Here is a 20,973-nt window from a genome sequence, read left to right as displayed (position 1 = left end):
TCTTCCTCTGCACTAAAAGTTTGCACAGGGTGTAGCTTCATCAGTTGCTGGGGAATCAAGACATATTTCTAATATAGTGAGGCCTTAGAAATTCTAACTGCTGGAGCAATACAAGGACAAATCATTACAATGCATAAATGCTTTTAATTTAATAATAAAAATTAACCAGCAAGAAGCTGCCATCTTGATGTATGTAGATCAGGTAATAAATTTGGATCCAAATATATTGTTTTCAAAAGAAAGCTTTTATAAAACTGAAAGAACGGTAGACAAGTTTCTCATTTTAAGACTTCAAAGAAAGCATTTTTTAAACTAATAGACATTCCCTTTAGTGTTTGAAAACTAAAATTTTGCACCACTTAATAACCTGAAAGTGAAACTGGTTTAATTGATTATCATTGCCCTTCCTGACAGAAATGTAAATACCAAAGTGCCATGCTGGTTAGGTTTTAAAAATTCTTTCTGAGGATCTAAAGTATTATGAGTAACATCTGTAAAGAAAATGACTTATGATCATGTTGACAAAACGCACAATACTTTTGTCTGATTCTTGGGTGCCATATTTCAAGTTTGCACATAATTGCATAATTTCCTACTGCTCTCCATTCCAGCGAGGGATACCTGAAACTTTTGGAGAGTTGAGGTTTCACTACACTTTATAAAATACTAGTAAATGTTCTTTAGCATATTTTATGGAAGTAGTGAAAATGAAATTTGAGGGCCTCACTGCAATACTCTGGTCTTGAATCTTACCTATGAAGGGGTGGGGAGAAACTGTTGTGATTTAGGCTGTGTCTACACTGCCACTTTCAGCGCTAAAACTTTTGTCGTTCAGGTAAAGCTACCACCGCTCGTTTGGGGTGGGGTTTTTTTATTGCTGTGAGAGCTCTCCCCCGCGATAAAGTGTGTCTACACTGCCCACATCACAGTGCGGCTGTGGCTGTGCATGTGGGTAGTGTTGACATACTCTCTGTGGGAAATGGGTGTGCAGATTAGGGAGGCCCTGCTGTATTTAACTATCTCAATGGCTAGTTTAACTACCAGATAAGTATGCAGTGTGGAGGAGTAATAGTGAAGGATGTGAAACTTGTTGCTTTACAGAGAATGATAATATATGGAGATATACCTATCTCCTAGAACTGGAAGGGACCTTGAAAGGTCATCAAGTCCAGCCCCCTGCCTTCACTAGCAGGACCAAGTACTGATTTTGCCCCAGATCCCTAAGTGGCCCCCTCAAGGATTGAGCTCACAGGCCAATGCTCAAACCACTGAGCTATATCTCCCCCCAAACAGTGACTCCATGTAGGGAGCAGGGGTTCATGTAGATGTAGGGGACCATGACTGTCCAGCTTGTGGGAACATGGCACTACCTGCAAAAATGTAAAGACTAAAACTGGCTTGATGCAAGGAATAAAGGACTTGACTAGAAAAGCTGATGGCAGTACAGAATGAGGTCTGCCAAACCTCATGACCTGGCTAAGGAAAGGGGTGTCCTATTCTTTGCCGAGCTCTTTGAGCATCAGCCTGTGTCACAGCTGCTATAATCACTATGGAAAAATGTTTGATCAGCTGAATGGCAGTGTTCACAAAGGTGCTATGCTGCTGCAGGAAATTCAGTAAGAAGCATTCAAAGGTGCCTGTGCTTCACGGGTCTCCCAGTACAACTCCACAAGTAGAATATTCAGGCTCGTTTATTATCTTGCAAAACCTGGTAGGCTTGTTTCAGATCTCCCCGGGGCGGCCAGCTTTGCAGCAGCGGATGGCTTGGACGCTGGATGAAAGAACTGTTTGGTCCTTATGGGAGCCAAAATTGCTGAGTGGATGGCTCAAATGACGTATGAAAAATGTTGTTATGGTGGAGATCCCCCCGGCTCACCTGGAACTGGATTGGAATCAATATCAACCTAAAAGTGAAAGGCTCTGTAATTCATTTACCTCAGCCGCCCACAAGCAAGCCAGCCAGCCTTCCTAAACTGGGGCCAGATTGGAACTGGTGTTGTAATAACCCTGTATCCCATTCCATAGAGTCTGTTTTTGGACGTTTATGACCAACAGCTTGGAGAGTAAATAGTTTGGAGGATCGGGGAGTACAAGTTGCCAAAGAAAACTTGAGTCAGCTTCCATTCCCTTTCACGTTGTAGGGTTTTTCAATAGCCCGTCAGTTACTTCTGTACGTTTTATGAACAGATATTTCCAGTTTCTGACTCTCCTTGTGTCCAGTGCTCTGTGAATAATTAACTTGCTTTTTGCAAGTCATAAAAAATGTGTCCCAGAGATCCTCATCCAGTGCTGAAATGCAGCCATCTCTGGGCTGAAGCATGGTAGCTGTTAACAACCACACAGCAAAGCTGCACAAAGATCACTCATCCAGCAAAAGTGCACCTGTCTCTGGGGTGGGGCATGGCATGGTGTGCAACAGTTTAGTGCAAGGAGAAAACCCAATCCAGTTGAAATCTAGGGAGACAGAATGGAGTTAGCTGGTTTGGGCTAGACACGTTAGCAAACTCCATCATCCTAATACTCTGACCTCCAGACTGGAATGTGTCTGGTTCAAAAGATGCCATGGCATTTCCCCGAAGAGTATGAGCATTAAAACCCTAGATCAAGACTTTCAAAATCGACCAATGAGATGCCCAACTTGAGGAACCTTAAAGGGGCCTGGTTTTCAGAAAGTGCTGAGCCACCTGGTTATGATGTGATTCTTTGATCTACGTCAGGGGTCGGCCCGCGTGCCATAGGTTGCCTGCCCCCGATCTACACATTCCAATCTGGGGGCTGGTCTGGATTTATTTCTGGATGTTTTCTGGAAGGCTGGTCTTGCTGTTAAGCCATTGAGTTAGGATTTAGGGACTTGAGCAACCCACTTTCCCACCTCATCATGATCATATGGCAACCCCCATGATGGGATGGTTGAGATAATCAAGAGAACACTCCACGGTGAGTAAAGTGGACATAGTTTCTGCTGTTATTGGCTGAAGGCCTTCAACTGTATTGTGACATGTCTGTTGTGAGGTCATCAAGGTGTATGCAGAGGCTGCAGAGTGCATTGATCAAGAGAGGCAGCAGGAGGAACAGCTGCCACTTCTAGCCCAGCTGAGTGAGGGGGACCCAGGGAATGGGGTACCACCAGCCCTGCTGAGAACTTGATGCACCGATGACGTTACTCACCCTGTTGAGGGAAACCTGCATCAAAGAAGGGCTTACCACCAGCTCTGCTGAGGGGAATTTTATGAGAGGTTACCAGCCTATGAAGAGAATCCCTCTTGGGCAGAGTGTAACATCATGGAGAAGAATTCACCCAAGCCTGCACTGAAACACCCAGCAATTGGTATCGACTTGGGCACCACCAAATCCTGCGTGGGCCTCTTCCGAGACGGCAAGGTGGAAATAATTGGCAACAACCAGGGCATCCGCACCACGCCCAGCTGCGTGGCCTTCACTGAGACGGGGAGGTTGATCGGGGATGAGGCAAAGAACCAGGCAGCCCTCAACTCTCCTAACATCATATTCAGTGCCAAGCGCTTGATTGGCCGAACGTCTGAAGACCCTGTTGTGCAGGCAGATGCGGCGTTCTGGCCCTTCCAGATAGTGAAAGCTGAAGGAAAGCCCCAGGTGCAGGTGTCCTACAAGGGAAAGGAGAAGGTTTTCTACCCAGAGGAGATTTCTGCCATGGTGCTGGGCAACTTGAAGGAGATGGCTGAGGACTACCTGGGCCACCCCATCACCCATGCCATTGTTACTGTGCCAGCCCACTTCAATGACTCCCAGCGCCAGGCCACCAAAGACGCTGGGGCGATCGCCGGCCTCAAGGTGTTGAGGATCCTCAGTGAGACTACAGCTGCCGCCCTGGCCTACAGCCTAGACAACCCTAGCAATGGAGAACACAACGTGCTTATCTTTGACCTGGGCGGAGGAACCTTCAATGTCTCCGTCCTCACCATGGATGGGGGCATCCTCGAGGTGAAGGCCACCTCTGGGGACACCCATCTGGGAGGGGATGATTTTGACAACTGCCTGGTGAGCTTCTTCATAGACGAATTCCTAAAGAAACATCAGGAGGACATCAGCAAGGACAGGAGGGCCGTGTGGAGGCTCAGGAGGGCTTGCGAGGCAGCCAAACGCACCCTGTCCTCCAACATCAAAGCCAGTATCGACTTGTACTGCCTGTACAAAGGGATCGATTTCCATGCAGACATCACCCGGGCCCAGTTCGAGGAGCTGTGTGCTGACCTCTTCCGAGGGACCCTGAAGCCCGTGGAGAGGGCGCTGCAGGATGCAAAGCTGAGCCAAGTTCAGATCCATGATGTTGTCCTGGTGGGCGCCTCCACACGCATCCCCAAGATCCAGGAACTGCTGCAGGATTTCTTTGGCGGCCGGCAGCTGAACAAAAGCCTCAACCCGGATGAAGCTGTCGCCTATGGGGCAGCTGTTCAAGCCGCCATCCTGATCGGAGAGAGGTCAGAGGTCACGAGGGGCCTGCTCGCCCTGGATGTGGTGTCCATGTCTCTGGGGATTGAGACGGATGCAGGGAAGATGCATACCCTGATCAGACGCAACACTGCCATCCCTGCGGTGGTAACTCGGACCTTCACCACCTTCGATGACCATCAGCCTGACCTGCTCATCCGGGCCTATGAGGGGGAGAGAGCTACTGCCAAGGAGAACCACCTGCTTGGCCGTTTCCGTTTGAAGGACATTTCCCCTGCCCCCCGTGGCATGGTCTTGGTGGAGGCGACCTTCTATATTAACGCAGATGGCATCCTGACTGTGTTTGCCGTGGACAAAGTCGCCGGCAATGCCAACCCCATCGCTGTGGATGCCAATAAGGGGCGACTGAGCAGAGAGGAGATACAGAAGTTAGCGGCGGAGGCTGAGAAATACCGAGCTGAGGACAGGGCACAGAAATGGAAATTGGCCACCAAGAACTACCTTCAGTCCTGCGCTTTCAGCGTGAAGCGGACCTCGGAAGATATCCTTAACTACTTCACCTTGCAGGCCAAGAAGAAGGTGATGGAGAAATGTCAGCTGGCCTTCTCCTGGCTGAGTCCAACTGGATGGCTGAAGAGGAGGAGGTCAGGCCCTATGAAAATGGTCTCGGGGAACTCCCTCCCAGGACTTAAACGCCTCAGTAACAGCACCACGGGCATCAACAGAACAAAACCAAACAAGTTCGTGGTCACCACTTGCAGCTGGACTTTCCAGTTTACCCAAACTACCACTGTGATCTACCCATAGGAAGTCCTAGCAGGGACCACGGAAGCTAGGCTGGCTGGTTGCTGTTGATTTACCTGGATTTACCATCTGATAGAGCCAATTCATAAATGGGACCCCTCCATGAATAACAGCCATCGGTCTCAATAAATTCTGCTTCTCATACATGTCTGTACAGGTGCATTTACTAATTACTGGGCAAATAGCACACTCCATGGAGTGTATGCCACAGATGTATTTGGGCTGCGAGGTTTAAAGGAGCCTAAGAGAGTTAGGTGCCAAATCCCATTGAACTTGACTGGGAGTTGGGCACTTAATTTCCTTAAACTCCTCCAAAATACTAGCCTTGGCGTCACAGTCTGTCAGTTGTATAGGGACTTTTGAACAGGTTTGTGTGTTTAATGTAGAACCTATAGAAAATGTCTCTTTTCCAAAGGATAACCTAGAAATTTCCAAATTTTAGGGAGAGATTCTAGTCTGTTATGCTAGGGTAAATCTGAAGTGACTCCATTGAACCTAGCAGAGTAAGGAGCAGATTCTGATCTCAGTTACACTGGGGTAAATCTGGAGTAACTCCAGTTAAGTCAAAATGGTTAGGTACAGATTTTGATCCGCTACCCAGATGTAAATCTGTATTGACTCCGGAGATGCGTATCTTTTCAGATATATCCCCTCTTATTTGTCTCCTCTGTAATCTAAACAGCCTATATCTTTTATAAACTGATTGAGTGTCCAGACCTCCAAAACAATTCCTTAGCTACTTACCTTTGGATCTCTTCTTTATAAATATATCAAAGGGATAAATATGAGGGAGGGAGAGGAATTATTCAAGCTTAGTACCAATGTGGACACAAGAACAAATGGATATAAACTGGCCATTAGGAAGTTTAGACTTGAAATTAGACGAAGGTTTCTAACCATCAGAGAGGAGTGAAGTTCTGGAACAGCCTTCCAAGGGGAGCAGTGGAGGCAAAAGTCATATCTGGCTTCAAGACTAAGCTTGATAAGTTTATGGAGGGGATGGTATGATGGGATAGCCTAATTTTGGCAATTAATTCATCTTTGATTATTAGCAGGTAAATATGCCCAATGGTCTGTGATGGGATGTTAGATGGGGTGGGATCTGAGTTACTACAGAGAATTCTTTCCTGGGTGCTGGCTGGTGAGTCTTGCCCACATGCTCAGGGTTTAGCTGATCGCCATATTTGGGGTCGGGAAGGAATTTTCCTCCAGGGCAGATTGGCAGAGGCCCTGGAAGTTTTTCGCCTTCCTCTGCAGCATGGGGCACGGGTCACTTGCTGGAGGATTCTCTGCACCTTGAGGTCTTTAAACCACGATCTGAGGACTTCAGTAACTCAGGCATAGTTTAGGGATTTGTTACAGGAGTGGGTGGGTGAGATTCTGTGGCCTGCGTTGTGCAGGAGGTCAGATTAGATGATCATAATGGTCCCTTCTGACCTTAAAGTCTATAAGTCTTCAGTTTCTTCTATAATATGCCAAAATTACTAGATCTGGGGAAAATGTTTGCTATGAAAAAGAAAAAAATCCGCAAAACTTGTCAACTCACCCGTGTGCTCTGTGTCAAATATAAAACTCATACGTTCAAAGAAGGGTCGAGATTCATGATCCTCTAAAAGCCAAAATTGTTTTTTAGTGACTGCAGTCAAGGGACTAAAAGCCCTGGAAATCTGGGTTCCCAGCATACTTTGCAAATACAGCCTGCACTCTGCATTGTTCCTGCAGAGCCATCATTGCTCTCTGTAGAACATGAATTCAAGCTGGCATCCTGCTGTGAATGAGGAAACAGCTCATTTCAGAATCATCCCAGCAAATGGTAAAATAACGGAAAGCGGTCTAACAGCGAGTGAAACAAGGCAAGGAAATGCTATGCTGCCCTCTGCTGGGCAGATCCATCTCTCAAGTGGTGAAGGCCTGTTCTTTAAAGGAGGAAGATGGGCTGAGGAATGACCCTGGTGTCGTCAGCTCTAAATGACAGCCCTCTACTCCTTGAGCTACATGAAAATTCTTAAAGCTGGTAAAAATAGAAGGTCACATAGGCCTTGTCAGTGCACAAATTGTACTATACCAATGCAGTTCAAATGATATAATCCATGCTCACCTCCAGTGTGGATGCAGTTATACCAGCATAAAGGTGTTTTATACTAGTAGAGTTTATTCATTTTCGGCAAGAGGAATACTTTTCTGATAGAAATACACTTATGCCTGCTTCTACGTTAGAGGTTGTACTGATAGAACGATCAGTTAAAAAACATATCTCTGACTAGGGAAATACAAAAACTGTTTAGACCAGGCCTTAGTCTTTCTCTGGGGCCATTTGGTCTGGTGTCCAGGAGGACACAGGACAGGTTATGGACTAACCAGCAGATGAGAGCTAGTTCAGGGTTCTTGATGGAAACAAGGGGCTGGGATACCTCCATCCAGAGATTAACGCCAGAAGAAAGGCAGGTCTTTCTCCATGAAGAAGAGGAAAGGAGTCAGCTGTCACAGTTCTTGAGATAACTGAACCTGTGACTGGAACAGAGCAGATAACTGATTTTTTTTAGTTTGGGGTTTGAACCCAAAAATCCAGGTGTGAAAAAAAAAGTTTGGTTTGCTTTGAACCTTTTTCATTTAGGGTGTTTTTCACCCTTTAAAAAAAATTTTTTTTTTAATCTGAATTTCAAAACGAAGCGCTGTTTTGAAATTAAAAGTTGCATTTAGTTTTAAAATGGCAGAAATAAACTATTTAGATGTTTTCAGCTCTTTTCCGGCCAAAATTATTTGCTGATTTCAACCTGAATTTGTGATGAGTTTCAGTGTCCTAAAAATGTATATTTTGGTGTATTTACTATTCATTGAAAATGTAATCTACTTCTGACCCCTTTGTGGCCTCCTTGAGGGCTGTGATGCTGGCAGACCAGGTCATGTCAGAGGGTATTGAGGCCAATTCATATTTGTATTAGTATAGGTCAAAGTGATTGTTAAATAGGTAAGTGTATAGGGACTTTAAACTTCATGAAAACGAGTGGAATGTTACTTGCATTGTTTCCATTTATTTGTATCCTGTTGCAATGCAATAACATTTACGATGTGTATACCCCTGTAACTAAATAACCCATCAAATGCAAATGAAGCTTTGTGGAATGCAAATGAAGGAAAGGCTAATTTCAAAGCAAGTGGCCGTTCCTCACTCACCTTTATCGAAGGAAAAGCCACATGAGTAGTGTCGCTGTCAGCTTGTTTTCTGTGAGAAAAAGCTTGAAAGATGGATTCTGGGAAAGATCCTTCAGCTCTGGACCGTATGGACTCTTACAGGGAAGCATACCAGATAAAAGGCGGAGATCCCCTGAGAGAGTCTGGGTACCCCGACCAGACTTTTGGGAAACTGGCAGTTTATTACATCACTGCCATCATTTGGAATTACAAACGGTGATTCACCTGTACATATATTTTACCTGCTTTAACATCTCAATAACGCTCATTTCTTTTTCTTAGCTAATAAATCTTTAGTTAGTTTACTACAGAATTGACTATTAGCGTTGTCTTTGGTGTATGATCTGAGTACAGTACCAATTGTTCTAGGGTAAGTGACCGGTCTCTTGGGACTCAGAGCAACTTGATGTGGTGTGAATTTTGGTTTAAGTGACCATTATCACCAAGTTTGGTTTGTCTGGGTGACCAGAGAGGCTGGACAATCAAGGGGACAGTCTGTGACTCCATGCTAAGACTGGGATAGTGATCCGGGAACTCACATTTGTTACTGGTTTGGTGAAATCTGATTATAGAAGACACCGCCAAGTAAGGGTGTTTGCCCCGTTTTTTGACAGTCTGCCCTAAGGTCGGCACTCTCAGTTGTGAGCCACTCGAGACAGCGTGACAAGGGTGTCCCATTTAGTCCTCAGGCCTCTAGCCATCACCTTTTTCCAGGTGTGATCCCACAATCCACTCCTTCCAGATGGAGCATGTAGGCTGCGGAAACCTGCAATTCACTGTAATCACCTCAACAGGCCTGACTTTAATTCAGCCCCTGCAGTCCCGTTCTCTCAGGGGCAGTGACAGGGTCAGCCAGGGACCAGCCAGCTCTCCTAGAACAAAGTACTGTTGATTCAGAAGCATTTCAGAGAAAGTAGATGATGATTTCAGAGAAAACATACCAGGAAACCAAGCATTTATTTGCAGGTCTAGCTTACCAGGCAGTGGCACATCTTCCCCATTGGGATTAAAATACTTCAGACCCTTTCTGCAGCGTCTGTCTCTCTTGATCACAGTTTCATGTTGGTCCTTAGCTCAAATCTAAGAGTCCCTCTGTCTGCGTCAGGGTGGTGGTTTTATACCGTTTTCAGTTCTTTGTTTGCCAGGCCACTTGAGCAAATCTATGCAACTTCGTGAGGACCAAACTTCTCCAGACTTGTAACTTGCCTTAGGGATTGGCATTATTCTTCCACGGCCCCCCAGGGAAACCTTGTAACTCCCCCACTGAATCAGGAATCTAATCGCTAGCCAATAAAGATACATGTAACATCAAGTTGATGCAATAGATTTTGGTGATTCCATGTGTCCATAGTATCTGTCAAATCAGGCCATGGGCGCACACGAGCACCACGTGTCCTTCCCAGACCAGCTGAATCTGGACCTGGCTGTAGGGTGACCAGATGTCCCAATTTTATAGGGACAGTCCCTATTTTGGGGGCCTTTTCTTATATAGGCACCTGTTACCCCCCCCACCCCCTGTCCTGATTTTTCACACTTGCCCTCTGGTCACTCTACCTGGCTGTCTGTCTGGTTTGGAGTTGTCTTGGGATGGTTGTGTGGAGCCCACCACGTGCCTCCATGTCTCTGGCTCTTACAGCCCGCAGGTGCAATGAAGCCAGGTGGAAAAGAGCTGGGATCCAGGGTCAGGAGAGAATCATAGATGACCGTGTAGGACTGGAAGGGACATCAAAAGGTCATCAGATCCAGTCTCCTGCACTCAAGGAAGCACTATGTAATAAATAGACCATCCCTGACAGGTGTTTGTTTAACCTGTTCTTAAAAACCTCCAATGATGGAGACTCCACAACCTCTCTAGGCAATTTACTCCAGTGCTTAGCCACCCTGAGAGAGCTTACTTCAGCACAGCTCTATGTCTAGTCTCCAGTCATCGGACAAAAAGGGGGGTTAGTGGATTAACGATTGTTGTAATAAACCATAAATCCAGTGACTTTGAATCCGTGATTTTTAATGGCTAGCGAAGATATGAATGGGAGCTTCAATTCATAATGTTGTCCTATGACTGTAGAGGTGTTAACTGGCCACTTCCCCTTGACTGGTCCCTTGAAATAGGAGTTAGCTACTTCTGCTAAACAGTCTGTTCCGCCTTGTATTTAGCTGACACAGCCTGAGTACCTTTCCCAGAGTTCTGAGTAAGCTGGAAAGCTGGTCTCTCTCATCAATAGCCAGCCAAGTCCAATAAAAGATGTTCCGTCCCTGCCCCCCGCCTTGTCTTTCTTCTCCAGCTCCGCGGTGGACAAAAGGCACCTGTGTCAATAATGTCATCTGAGGCCTGTGGAAAAGAAAAGCCATTAGTGAAAGTGACCCTGCAGCCAATGTTCCCTCTAATTTTTCCCATCTATGTGCGGAATGAAGGTTATGTGCACCAACATGGAGGTGATGTGTAGTGGGGGTAGGGCTGAGCGGTTTGGGGTGCGGGAGGAGGCTTAGGGCTGGGGCAGAGGGCTGGGATGCAGGGGGGGGTAAGGACTCTGGCTAGGGGTGCAGGCTCTGGTGTGGAGCTGGGAATGAGGGGTTTGGGGTGCAGGTGCCCAGGGCTGCAGCGGAGAGAGAGGACCCCCTCCAGCCCTCTCCCCAGCTGCAGGAGCCCCAGGGGAGAGGCGTCTCTCCTCTCTGCGCTGCTGCTGCCCCGGGGCTGGGGGAGTCGTGTTGTACTCAAAGTACTGCACAGGATCTTTTCAGGGGGAATAAGGCAAAACGCCACATTTATTAGTAATACATGTATTCATTAACACTGTATTATATGCATATAATATATTACACTTACACTCACACACACACACAAACACACTCCGTCTTGTTGTTACCAATTAGTTGCTCCCCTTAACTTCACTGGCCAGGTGAGTTAGATGGGGGAGGGGGTGGAGCCGGGCTTCTGCCTATCCGGATCGATGCTCCCATGTTGACAAGACGAGACCCGGGGTCCTCTGCAAGACTCCTCACTTTTATAGCAGCTTTCCTCTTATGCAAATCTATACCAGATTCAAACTCTGTATCTGTGTCCATTGGTCCTTTGTGCTGCTTTCTTTTGAGTGTTGTCCCAATGCTGCAAAGAGGGTGTGTCCAAAAGAAGGTGCTTGCTTCTAACCCCCGAGGCCGTCGGTATGTCTGCTTGTCTTTGATGAGCCCACTTGACACGTTTTATTGTCCTTGGGTCTGGCTCCCAGCCCCTCTCCAACAGTTGAGGCTGTCTGGAGGTGTTGCCTTCCATGCCTTGCTCATTCACACCTCATTCATTCAACAGGGCAATTGATCGAGGGGGGGGGGGGAGAGCTCTTGTTCCACTGCTAGCAAAAAGAAATTCTTCCTCTATCTCATTCTATCCTCAGGGGCTACAATATTATACCAAGGGCAATGCAAAGTTTCTAAATGAGGCTTTGATACAAAGTCCCATGAAAACAGAGGTCACATGTGGGTAGACCCACCACAAGGTTATATGAAGAGGCACAATGTAAAGTCATATGAAAATTATCAGAGATTGATCTACAGTCGCCGAAGCTCGGCACGCCCCAAGCTTGCCTCTCACCCCACGCCCCTGAGTGCAGTGTGCACGGCTGCGCACCTTGGAGGGAACGTAGCCTGCAGCGATAGCATGATGGGCTGCCTGTGCATCATCATCGCAGCGACTCCGTATCACGGAGATGCTGTTATAGGGTGACTACATGTCCCGATTTTATAGGGACAGTCCAGATTTTTGGGTCTTTTTCTTATATAGGCTCCTATTACCCCCCACCTCCTGTCCCGATTTTTCACATTTGCTGTCTGGTCACCTTACGCTGTTTACAAGTATCACAATGATTCCCCCCCCCCAAACTGCAGGTTCCCCCAGAAGTTTGTCTGCAGAGACAGCCAAATGCTGCTGCTGTTTTGGAGAAGGGGGGCTCTCAGCTGCCAACACTGGGGCTGGAGGGGCAGCTCCCACTGCTGAGTGGGGAGGCAGCTTTTGCACCCGTTTGTGGAGCCCCCACCCCCACTGTGGTTAGGGTGTCCAGCTCTGGGGGGGGGACAGGGGGATGGACTGTCATGGGAGCAAATGTACTGATGTGGGAGGGTAAAAGTTTGCAGGATCAGGTGCAAAAGGGGGAAGTGGAAGTACCCAAATGCTGCCAGGTACAAAGGGAACAAACTGGAAGTAATGGGGGTAGGGAGGAGATGTTCTCTCCCAGCGCTAGTGACTGTGGCTTGTACCATAGGAGGGGAAATGTTTGTAAGTAGACGGGTGCCTTTTAAATGGGTGAGGTCCCTTTAAGCCTAAGTTTCAGTTTCCTGGACTCATTTATTTCCTTCTAGCGGAAAGTGAAGAGCCTGTCGACAAGAGAAACGAAACTGGGAGAGATTAAACGAACAGCAGCAGGGGAAGAGCTTGGGTGAAGGGGTGGAGACAAAGGGATGGGGATAAAAAGGGGCAGTTGGATGGGTTGGGTCCTGTAGCAGCTACATCCGGATCTGCAGGGAGGCTGCTTGTCCTCGGCTCCACTGGGTACAGCTGTGTAAGGTAAAAATTAGGCGCAAGGTGTCTGCTCCGTAACGGGGTAAATGCAAGGTCATTGCATTGAGCTGGAGAGAGAGAGACACACTCCGGCTTGAGCAGGGAATTTAGGATTTTAAACTCGTAGGAGTGACGTTTGGGGTTGGGAAGGAATTTTCCCCTAGGTCAGGTTGGCAGAGACCCTGGGCTTGTTTGGTTTTTTTTCCCCCTTCCTCTGCAGCATGGGTCACTTGCAGGTTCAAACTTGCATAAATGGTGGCTTCTCTGTAACTTGAAGTTTTTAAATCATGATTGGAGCACTTCAATAACCCAGCCAGAGGTTGGGGGATCTGGTCCATTACAGGAGTGGGTGGGTGAGGTTCTGTCACCTGCAACGTGCTGGAGGTCAGACCAGATCAGTGGTTCTCAAATAAGGGTATGGGTGCTCGAGGTATTCCAGGGGGCACTCCATCATCTAGATCAATGTTTCTCAACTGGAGGGATGCAGTCCCCAGGGCAGGGGTGGGCAAACTTTTTGTGTCGAGGGCCACATCTGGGTGGGGAAATTGTATGCAGGGCTGGGGCAGGGGGGTGGTGTGTGTGAGGGAGTGTGGGATGTGGGAGGGGGTGCGGTGTGCAGGAAGGGGCTCAGGGCAAGGGATTGGAGCGGAGGAGGGGTGCGGGGCGTATGAGGGGGCTCAGGGAAGGAGGTTGGGGTGCAGGAGGGATGCAGGGTGCAGCAGGTGGCTCAGGGCAGGGGGTTGGGGTGCAGGGTGTATGAGGGGGAACAGGGTTGGGGTGTGAGGGGTACAGACTGCGGGAGGGGGCTTAGGGCAGGGGGATTGGGGTGCAGGAGGGGTGTGAAGTGCAGGCAGGGGGCTTATGGCAGGGAGTTGGGGGGGGTGGGGTGCAGGAGGGGTTCAGGCTTTGGCCAACTTACCTCAAGCGGCTCTGGGGTGGCAGCGGCATGCACCGGGGCCAGGGCAGGTTACCTGCATGCCTGTCCTGTCCCCTGCCCCACGCTGCTCCAGGAAGCGTTGCAGTCCCTCAGGGCATGGGGGGGTGAAGAGCTCCATGTGCGCTGTCCTTGCCGTGCCTCCAGGTACCTCCCCTGAAGCTCCCATTGGCTGCGGTTCCCCGTTCCTGGCCAATGGGAGCTGTGGGGGGGGGTGCCTGGAGGCAAGGGCAATGCACGGAGCCCTCTGCCCCTCCCGCCCGGGGGGCCACTTCTGAGAGTGGCGTGGGGCCCACGGCGCCATGGGGGGCAAACCCATGGGCTGGATCCAAAGTGCTGAGGGGCCGGATCTCACCCGTGGGCTGTAGTTTGCCCACTCCTGAGCTGGGGGACAGGTTTGGGGGAGTTGCAAGTTCAGGGCTGGCATTAGGGGGTGGCAAGCAGGGCAGTTGTCCCACGTTCCATGCCACAGGGGACCCCGGGAAGCTAAGTTACATGCTTCAGCCCCCTGCCTGGGGCACAGGCTTCCGACAAGGCTCAGGCGTGACAAACAGGCTCAAATATCACCCTGAAATGTACGTACAATATTTCTATCCCAATCGATTTATTTTACAATTATATGGTAAAAATGAAAGTCGGCAATGTGTCAGTAACAGTGTGGCTGTGACGCTTCTGTCTTTTTATGTCTGATTTTACAAGCAAATAGTTTTTAAGTGGCGGTGAAAAGTGGGGTGCACAAGACAAATCCGCCTCCTAAAAGGGGCACAGGAGTCTGGAAAGGTTGAGCTCCACTGGACTAGCTGATCACGATGGTCCCTTCTGACCTTAAAGACTATGAGACATGAGCCTGGCTCATAATGCCCAGCCCCAAATCCTGGGGAATAGACTGCTTGTTCTTCCAGTGTGTTCGTGGAAGAGGTGAGAGCTTGAGAACCCTTTGGGGAAGCAACAGAGGGGCCTGTGGCACCTTTAAGACTAACAGAAGTATTGGGAGCATAAGCGTTCGTGGGTAAGAACCTCACTTCTTGCATCTGAAGAAGTGAGCTTCTTACCCATGAAAGCTTATGCTCCCAATACTTCTGTTAGTCTTAAAGGTGCCACAGGACCCTCTGTTGCTTTTTACAGATTCAGACTAACACGGCTACCCCTCTGATACCTTTGGGGGAGGTTAGCGTTTACTGGTCATCTCCAGCAGAGGGCAGTGGTGCGCACACACCTCCCTCCCCCAATTGACTGGCAGGCAGTGGAATGGTAACAGGGCGGAGGGCTGGTGTCACTTTTGTACCTGCAGGTGCCTCTGAGGAAGACAACCCCCCTCGGGCGCCATGTGGCAGCAATCTCAGCTTCTCTTCCTGCTGTGTCTGGTTCTGTCCAGCGGCTCTGCTGACAAGTTTACAGGTCCGTTTAGTTTTGCTTATTTCCATTGCTCCCCAAAATCAAAATCCGCTTGGTGCGGGGGCCGGGGTGCTACGTGGACAGACAGCGCTGGGGACTGCGCGCTTCTGCTTTCTCCTTGCCGTGGGCAACGGCATTGTTTGCACAGAGTCAGCTCTGCCATCGCCCCACCCTGGAAGTGAGTCCCCATGGCCTGTGCTGTCCTTGCTCCCTTCCCTGCAGATCCCTAAACTCCCACGTGTGCGCGATGGATGCTTGTGTGATAGCCACTGTCATGCTATAGCATCATAGGCTTGCATGGTGTCTTAGAAGTGGCCTCGTAGCACTAAGGCAGAGGTTCCCAAACTTATTTGGCCTACCGCCCCCTTTTCAGAAAAAAAATTACTCAGCGCCCCCCTGGAAATCTACCTTCTTTAAGCGAACAAACAGAAAGATGCAGTGACAAATTTGTGTTCTTTTATGTATCTATATTTCTACCAACGTCCTACAATATAGTAAAGAAAGATGTGTTATTAGAATATCGCCCACGACATCAGGTATACAGTGGTTTTTGCGTAAGATGGCAAAAGACAACCAAACTAAAATACTAATGAAACTAATAAACTGGGTTTTGTTCTTTGCTCAGCGTTAGATATATGTATTTGATATTAAACTGTCAAATATCAAACTAAATTGATCAAGAAATAATTAATTAAAAATAATCAATATGCAATTAAAAATCAGTTTATAGTTTTAGTTTAATTTGCCCTTATTTAAATAATTGTTCCTTATTAACACACGCCTTATTTACCAATTAACACAGATGATTCGATAGATATAAATACATGTTAATAGTTAACAGTTTTTTTACGATTTCATTCCCGTTTTTGTTAATATTGTAATAAAAAATATGACAAATATATTGACTGTACACTTCAAATAGTACTGTACCGACACAAGCCTGCTACGATTTTATTAGTAAGCACTAGAGACACAGAACCGTACGGTAGATATGTTAGAAAATTTATAAAAATACTCACATGTAAATTGCTGTTTTATTGAAACAACAATAATACAATTTGCTTTCTATGTGATCCGTAATCCGTAAAGATCGAAGGTATCGAATATGAATAAAAAATTTTAAATACTTATTGAACTATTGTTAACTGCTTTTTACACAATTCAGAAACAATCGAAATTAGATTTCATACATGTCGCCTATTTATAGTATCGTATTGTAAACAAGTCATTACACGCACATATTCCTGCCGATGCATGCTGGACTTCCCGACAATGAGTGACACGCTCGCCTGCCAACACTTGCTTGTTAAGAGCTGTTGGCGGACTTGACACCTGATCGGTTATAATTTGTGAATTTATTTGGAAAATAAAGTAATCACTACAACTTTAACTCTGTTACACAACAGATGAAACATGTACGAACGGTTTTTCAAAATTTTCTTATATTCTTTCTTTATGCTTCCACCGCCCCCTTATTTTTATTCAACACCCCCCAATTGCACCCGAGGCTACTACTGCCCCCCTGGATCGTTCCAGCGCCCCCCAGGGGGCGGTATCGCCCACTTTGGGAACCTCTGCACTAAGGTCTCTAGTTAAGGCTGCATGACGGCTCTTCTTCTCGGGAGCTTCCTGAGACGTTCCAGACCTGGCCTCTGCCCAAAAATGTGTGTTTTGGTTTTTTTAAATGGTCTTTCGTTGGTGACGAATCACAGCTCATCTCCTTCTGAGCACAAGAAGAGGGGTGGGGAAAATACTCTTGTGACCTTTCTGTAGAGCAGTGCCATACGTGAAACCCAGGGCATAAAATGCTGAGCTCTGGGACCTGATCTTGCCAGTGGGTCGCTGCACCCACATGGATCCTCGCGCTGGATCAGGCCCTGGGTGTGGAACTAGCCCTCGCTTAGATGCACCTCTGGGTGGTCCAGAGAAACCTGGCTTTGATTGGACCAGTGTGGCAAGTACAGAAACATGAGCAGAGATGAGCACACAGATAAGGTTGGGAAGGGGCCAGGGGAGTCGTACAATACCGTGTTATTTGTGGTATTAAAGGCTGTGTTGTGATAAATACGCACAAGAGTTACAGGTTCTGAGCCCAACTTTAACTGTAGCCTTTTCTGGCTGGAAGGCCCGATGGGTCAGCACCCAGATCACTGCTTCACCCAGGAAAACACGGAGACGAGACCCCTGCCTCTTATAGTTTATAATCTAAGACGCTACCCTCTGCACCCAGAGAAGTCACCGGGGGCTCTGCATGAGTGTCGGTGTTCCCGTGCATGGATTCGACTGCAGGATTGTGGCCTAAACAAGCCTCTCTCCCCCTGCCAGAATCCCTTCTTATTTTGGATGTGCAAAAATAAGCAAACATTAAAACACACATGCTCCCCAACGTGCCCTCTCTAACCCAGAAGCCACAGTAACACTCAAACTGTTTTTCTGTTATTCTCTTTAGATGATGAAGAGGAGGATGGCTGCACATTAATAGATGCTCTCCCGTACGTGGTCGTGGGAGGAGGTGGGTTATTAATGCCCCTCCCCAATGGAGGCTGGGAGTGGGGGAGGGAGGGGGCAGAGGAAAAGGTGCATGATACTGGAGCACTCCCATCCATACAGCCCAGGGTAATAGTAGATGGTTTTGTAGCAGGTGAGTGTGTGTGTGTGTGTGTGTGCTGAGTTTGTTAGTTCTCCTCACAGCACAAGGCTGGGATGGGAGGGGAGAGCAGCTGAAGTCTAATACTGCAGACAGCCCTTAACATGCTATATGACCCCCTGTAAACCAAACAGGGCCTTCCTCCTCTGCGGTGAACGCCTCGCTCGGGCTGAGTGGTTTGGGCTTCGAAAGGGGGCTGAAACAGAAACGCCTCTGATCTAGTCTGTCTCTCTCTGCTCCAGCTGCTCTGATGTACGCGGGACCAGCCCTGCTGGCTACACTGGGGTTCCAGGCCACCGGCATAGCAGCCAACTCCGTGGGTTCCTGGCTGATGAGCTGGTCTGCCATAAGTTCGGGAGGCGGCGTGCCTGCAGGGGGAGTCGTGGCCACGCTCCAGAGCCTCGGTAGGTGGGACATGCCCCGTGCAAGGAACACTTCAAACCCAGCCTGGGCTTTTAAAGAGCTTATTCCCCTTTCGTTTGCCTTTCACTCAGGATCGCTAGGAAGGGGGGTGTTTGGTAAGAAGAGCAGGGGGCTGGGAATCGTGGCACTTGGGGGGCTTTTAGTGCTAGAGGTCCCAACTGAGACCAAACGCCCTCTTGATCGGTATGGTGAGAGAGCCCCTGCCCCGGGGAGTTACCGTTCTAACTAGCCAGGGCAGAGGGTGGGGGGCAGCAGAGACAGTGGCAGTCACTTGCCCAGGTCCTGTACAGTGGAGCCAGGAACAGAAGCAAGGAGTCATGACGCCTGCTCGTGAAACAGTTGAGGTCAGATTGGGACCGTGTGAGTCTCCCTAATATAGCGACCGAGTCCAGGCTGGCTTCTCGCCTGGACAGTGCGGGCGTTGGATCTGTTCCCTGTCCGCCGCCGGATTGATTGGGGTCTGCGCTGACTATTCACTAGCCTTTGTTCTGTGTTCCTTCCAGGAGCTCAAGCAGGCAGTGTGGCCTGGGGGTCGGTCGGCTCCAAGCTGGGCTACACCGTCCACCAGAACTTCATCTGCGGCAAGAAGCAGAAGTCCAAGAAGCAGTAATCCCCCTCCTCCCGCAGCTCTCCTCTCGCCGGCTGTCAGAAAAGCTACCTCTGGGCTCGTCCTACCAAGCCTGGGCATAGGCGTAGTTTGACTTCTGTATTTGGGGGAAGGGGTTTGATGCAATTCTCCAGGGATTTGCTCTAATTCCTACTGAAATCAGTAGGTGTGTTTGGCCAGGTCTACACTACCCATGTACTGTGGTATAACTACGTCACTCAGGTGTGAAAAATCCACACGCCTGAGCAACAAAGCTATACCAGCCCCCCGGGCAATCTGGCTGTGGGCAGCTCGGTGGGGTGTCTGGATGCAGGAGAGATCTGGATGCAGAGGGGCTTGTTGGGGGATTCCAGGTGCAGGGGGAATGGGACACTGTGGGGAGGGGGGTCCAGGTGAAGGTGGTTGGGGCACAGCAGGGTGGGTCTGGGTGCAGGGGGGCATCTGAATGCATGGGGATTGGGTGGACCGGGGGAGGGCAGCTCCCTGCACAGTGACCCCTCCTCCCCTTTCCGCCCCCCGTGGCTGAGGAGCGATGGGGGGCAGGTAGTGGGGGGTGGGGAAGCAGCTTTGGAGGGAGGGGGTTGCCAAAGGTGGTTGGTGCAACCGTTAAATGGTTCCCCCAAAGAAAGCGCCTGAACAGACTGTGGCTATGGGGTTTAATCCTTTGTGGGCTGGGGAGTGGGAGACCGGCCAGCAGCCTACAAGAGGCTGCAGAGGAAAAATTAAAAAAAAAAAAAAAAAAATGTTTGCAGCCAGGAATCTGGATAGTCGTGTTGATTGACCACACGGTGTATGTCCATCATTCACCTGGCCGGCAGCAGCGTGAATTGCAGCGGAAGTTCCCCGGGGCTTCCTGCCTCACACGGTTCCTGTAGTGCTTTAGACAGTGCATGGGGGAGCTGCACTGTCATAAGGTGTGCGCCATGTGCCAGGTTTCTTCCCCTGGAGTACAACCTACTTCAGAGCCCCCACACCTCCCAGCACAGCAGCAACTCTCTCTCCCCCACCCCCACTCACCCACTCTGCCTGGCTCTCCTCTCCTCACTGAAGAGGACTGGTCACTGCTCTTCTGTTCTCCCCTTCAACAAGGCCCCGCCCATGTAGGGGAAACTGACCAGCACAGGTAAGCGCCCTGTGTCAGCCGCTCATGCCTTCCCCCAAGTTCCTCTGTGCCCACCCAAGAGGGTTGGGGGAGGGGGTAGCAATTCCTTCCCCAGGTGCCTTGTGCCTGCGGGTCAGTACCCAGCCCATGTGATGAAACTGACAAGCACCACAGGCAGAGAGCTCCTGGCATCACCTCTCCCTATGTTCCTCCACGGGGAGGAAGTAGGAGGCAACTGCCTTGGCCTTGTATAGTTTACCTATCTCCCCCCTGCCCCGCTTACTACCCCTCCCAGTACTCTCTACCTATGGGCCTGGGCCCTTATTGAGGGCACCAATGCAGCACTTAAGGTGATTCATTTTTGTTTGTAGCTACTCCAGGGCAGGATCTGTTCCCTGCCTGTCTGTTGCTAGCACTGGAGTGGCTAATAGTCCTTCCCTCCGGTGCCTACAGCCCCTAGACATGCACAGGGTCTTACATGAGTTTCAGTGCAAGAGCGTGTGGACCCACTCCACATAACAGGAGTGGTGGCCCTTACGTCCTGCATGAGTGCCTGTTCTCTGGCCTGGCCACTGACCTGCTCATGTCCTGACCCTTCAGCAGCCAAAGGGCGGCGGCGATCAGGAGCCCACTCCTGCAGCCCTCATGTGGGCCACCCTCCTTCAGCCGAGGCATCTCACTGCAGCCAATGAATGCAACAGCAGCCCCCACCCCCTTTTGCGAGGAGCGAGGGACGGGGGAAGGGAGCGCCCACCAGATAAATCCTGCTGATGACTTGCCTTTAGAAACCAGAGTGCAATTTAGATAGAGAAATGAATCATTCACCTGGCAAGCTCCAGCAACCCCAGCATCTTAGGAGTTCTCCAGGGTCTTCTGTCTGTGATGAAACTGTATC

At 49.1% G+C, this 20,973-nt stretch overlaps 2 protein-coding genes across 2 annotated transcripts; both read left to right on the top strand.

Moving 5' to 3' along the window:
• Positions 1 to 1,261: 1,261 nt before the first annotated feature.
• LOC117868401 (heat shock 70 kDa protein II-like) lies at positions 1,262 to 6,024 on the top strand. The gene has a single exon (XM_034754308.1). It carries the CDS (start codon positions 3,283 to 3,285, stop codon positions 5,233 to 5,235), a length of 1,953 nt encoding a protein of 650 aa, XP_034610199.1. The 5' UTR covers positions 1,262 to 3,282; the 3' UTR covers positions 5,236 to 6,024.
• A 6,800-nt stretch (positions 6,025 to 12,824) lies between these two features.
• Positions 12,825 to 19,735, top strand: IFI6 (interferon alpha inducible protein 6). Its single transcript, XM_034754270.1, has 5 exons — positions 12,825 to 12,976; positions 15,196 to 15,302; positions 17,749 to 17,811; positions 18,189 to 18,350; positions 18,873 to 19,735. The coding sequence occupies exons 2-5, from the start codon at positions 15,230 to 15,232 to the stop codon at positions 18,977 to 18,979; spliced, it is 405 nt and encodes a 134-aa protein (XP_034610161.1). The 5' UTR covers positions 12,825 to 12,976; positions 15,196 to 15,229; the 3' UTR covers positions 18,980 to 19,735.
• Positions 19,736 to 20,973: the final 1,238 nt, after the last annotated feature.

Source organism: Trachemys scripta, chromosome 20 (genome assembly GCF_013100865.1).
Source record: "Trachemys scripta elegans isolate TJP31775 chromosome 20, CAS_Tse_1.0, whole genome shotgun sequence".
Classification (NCBI taxonomy): Eukaryota; Metazoa; Chordata; order Testudines; family Emydidae; genus Trachemys; species Trachemys scripta.
This window is presented reverse-complemented; position numbering and strand designations above follow the sequence as displayed.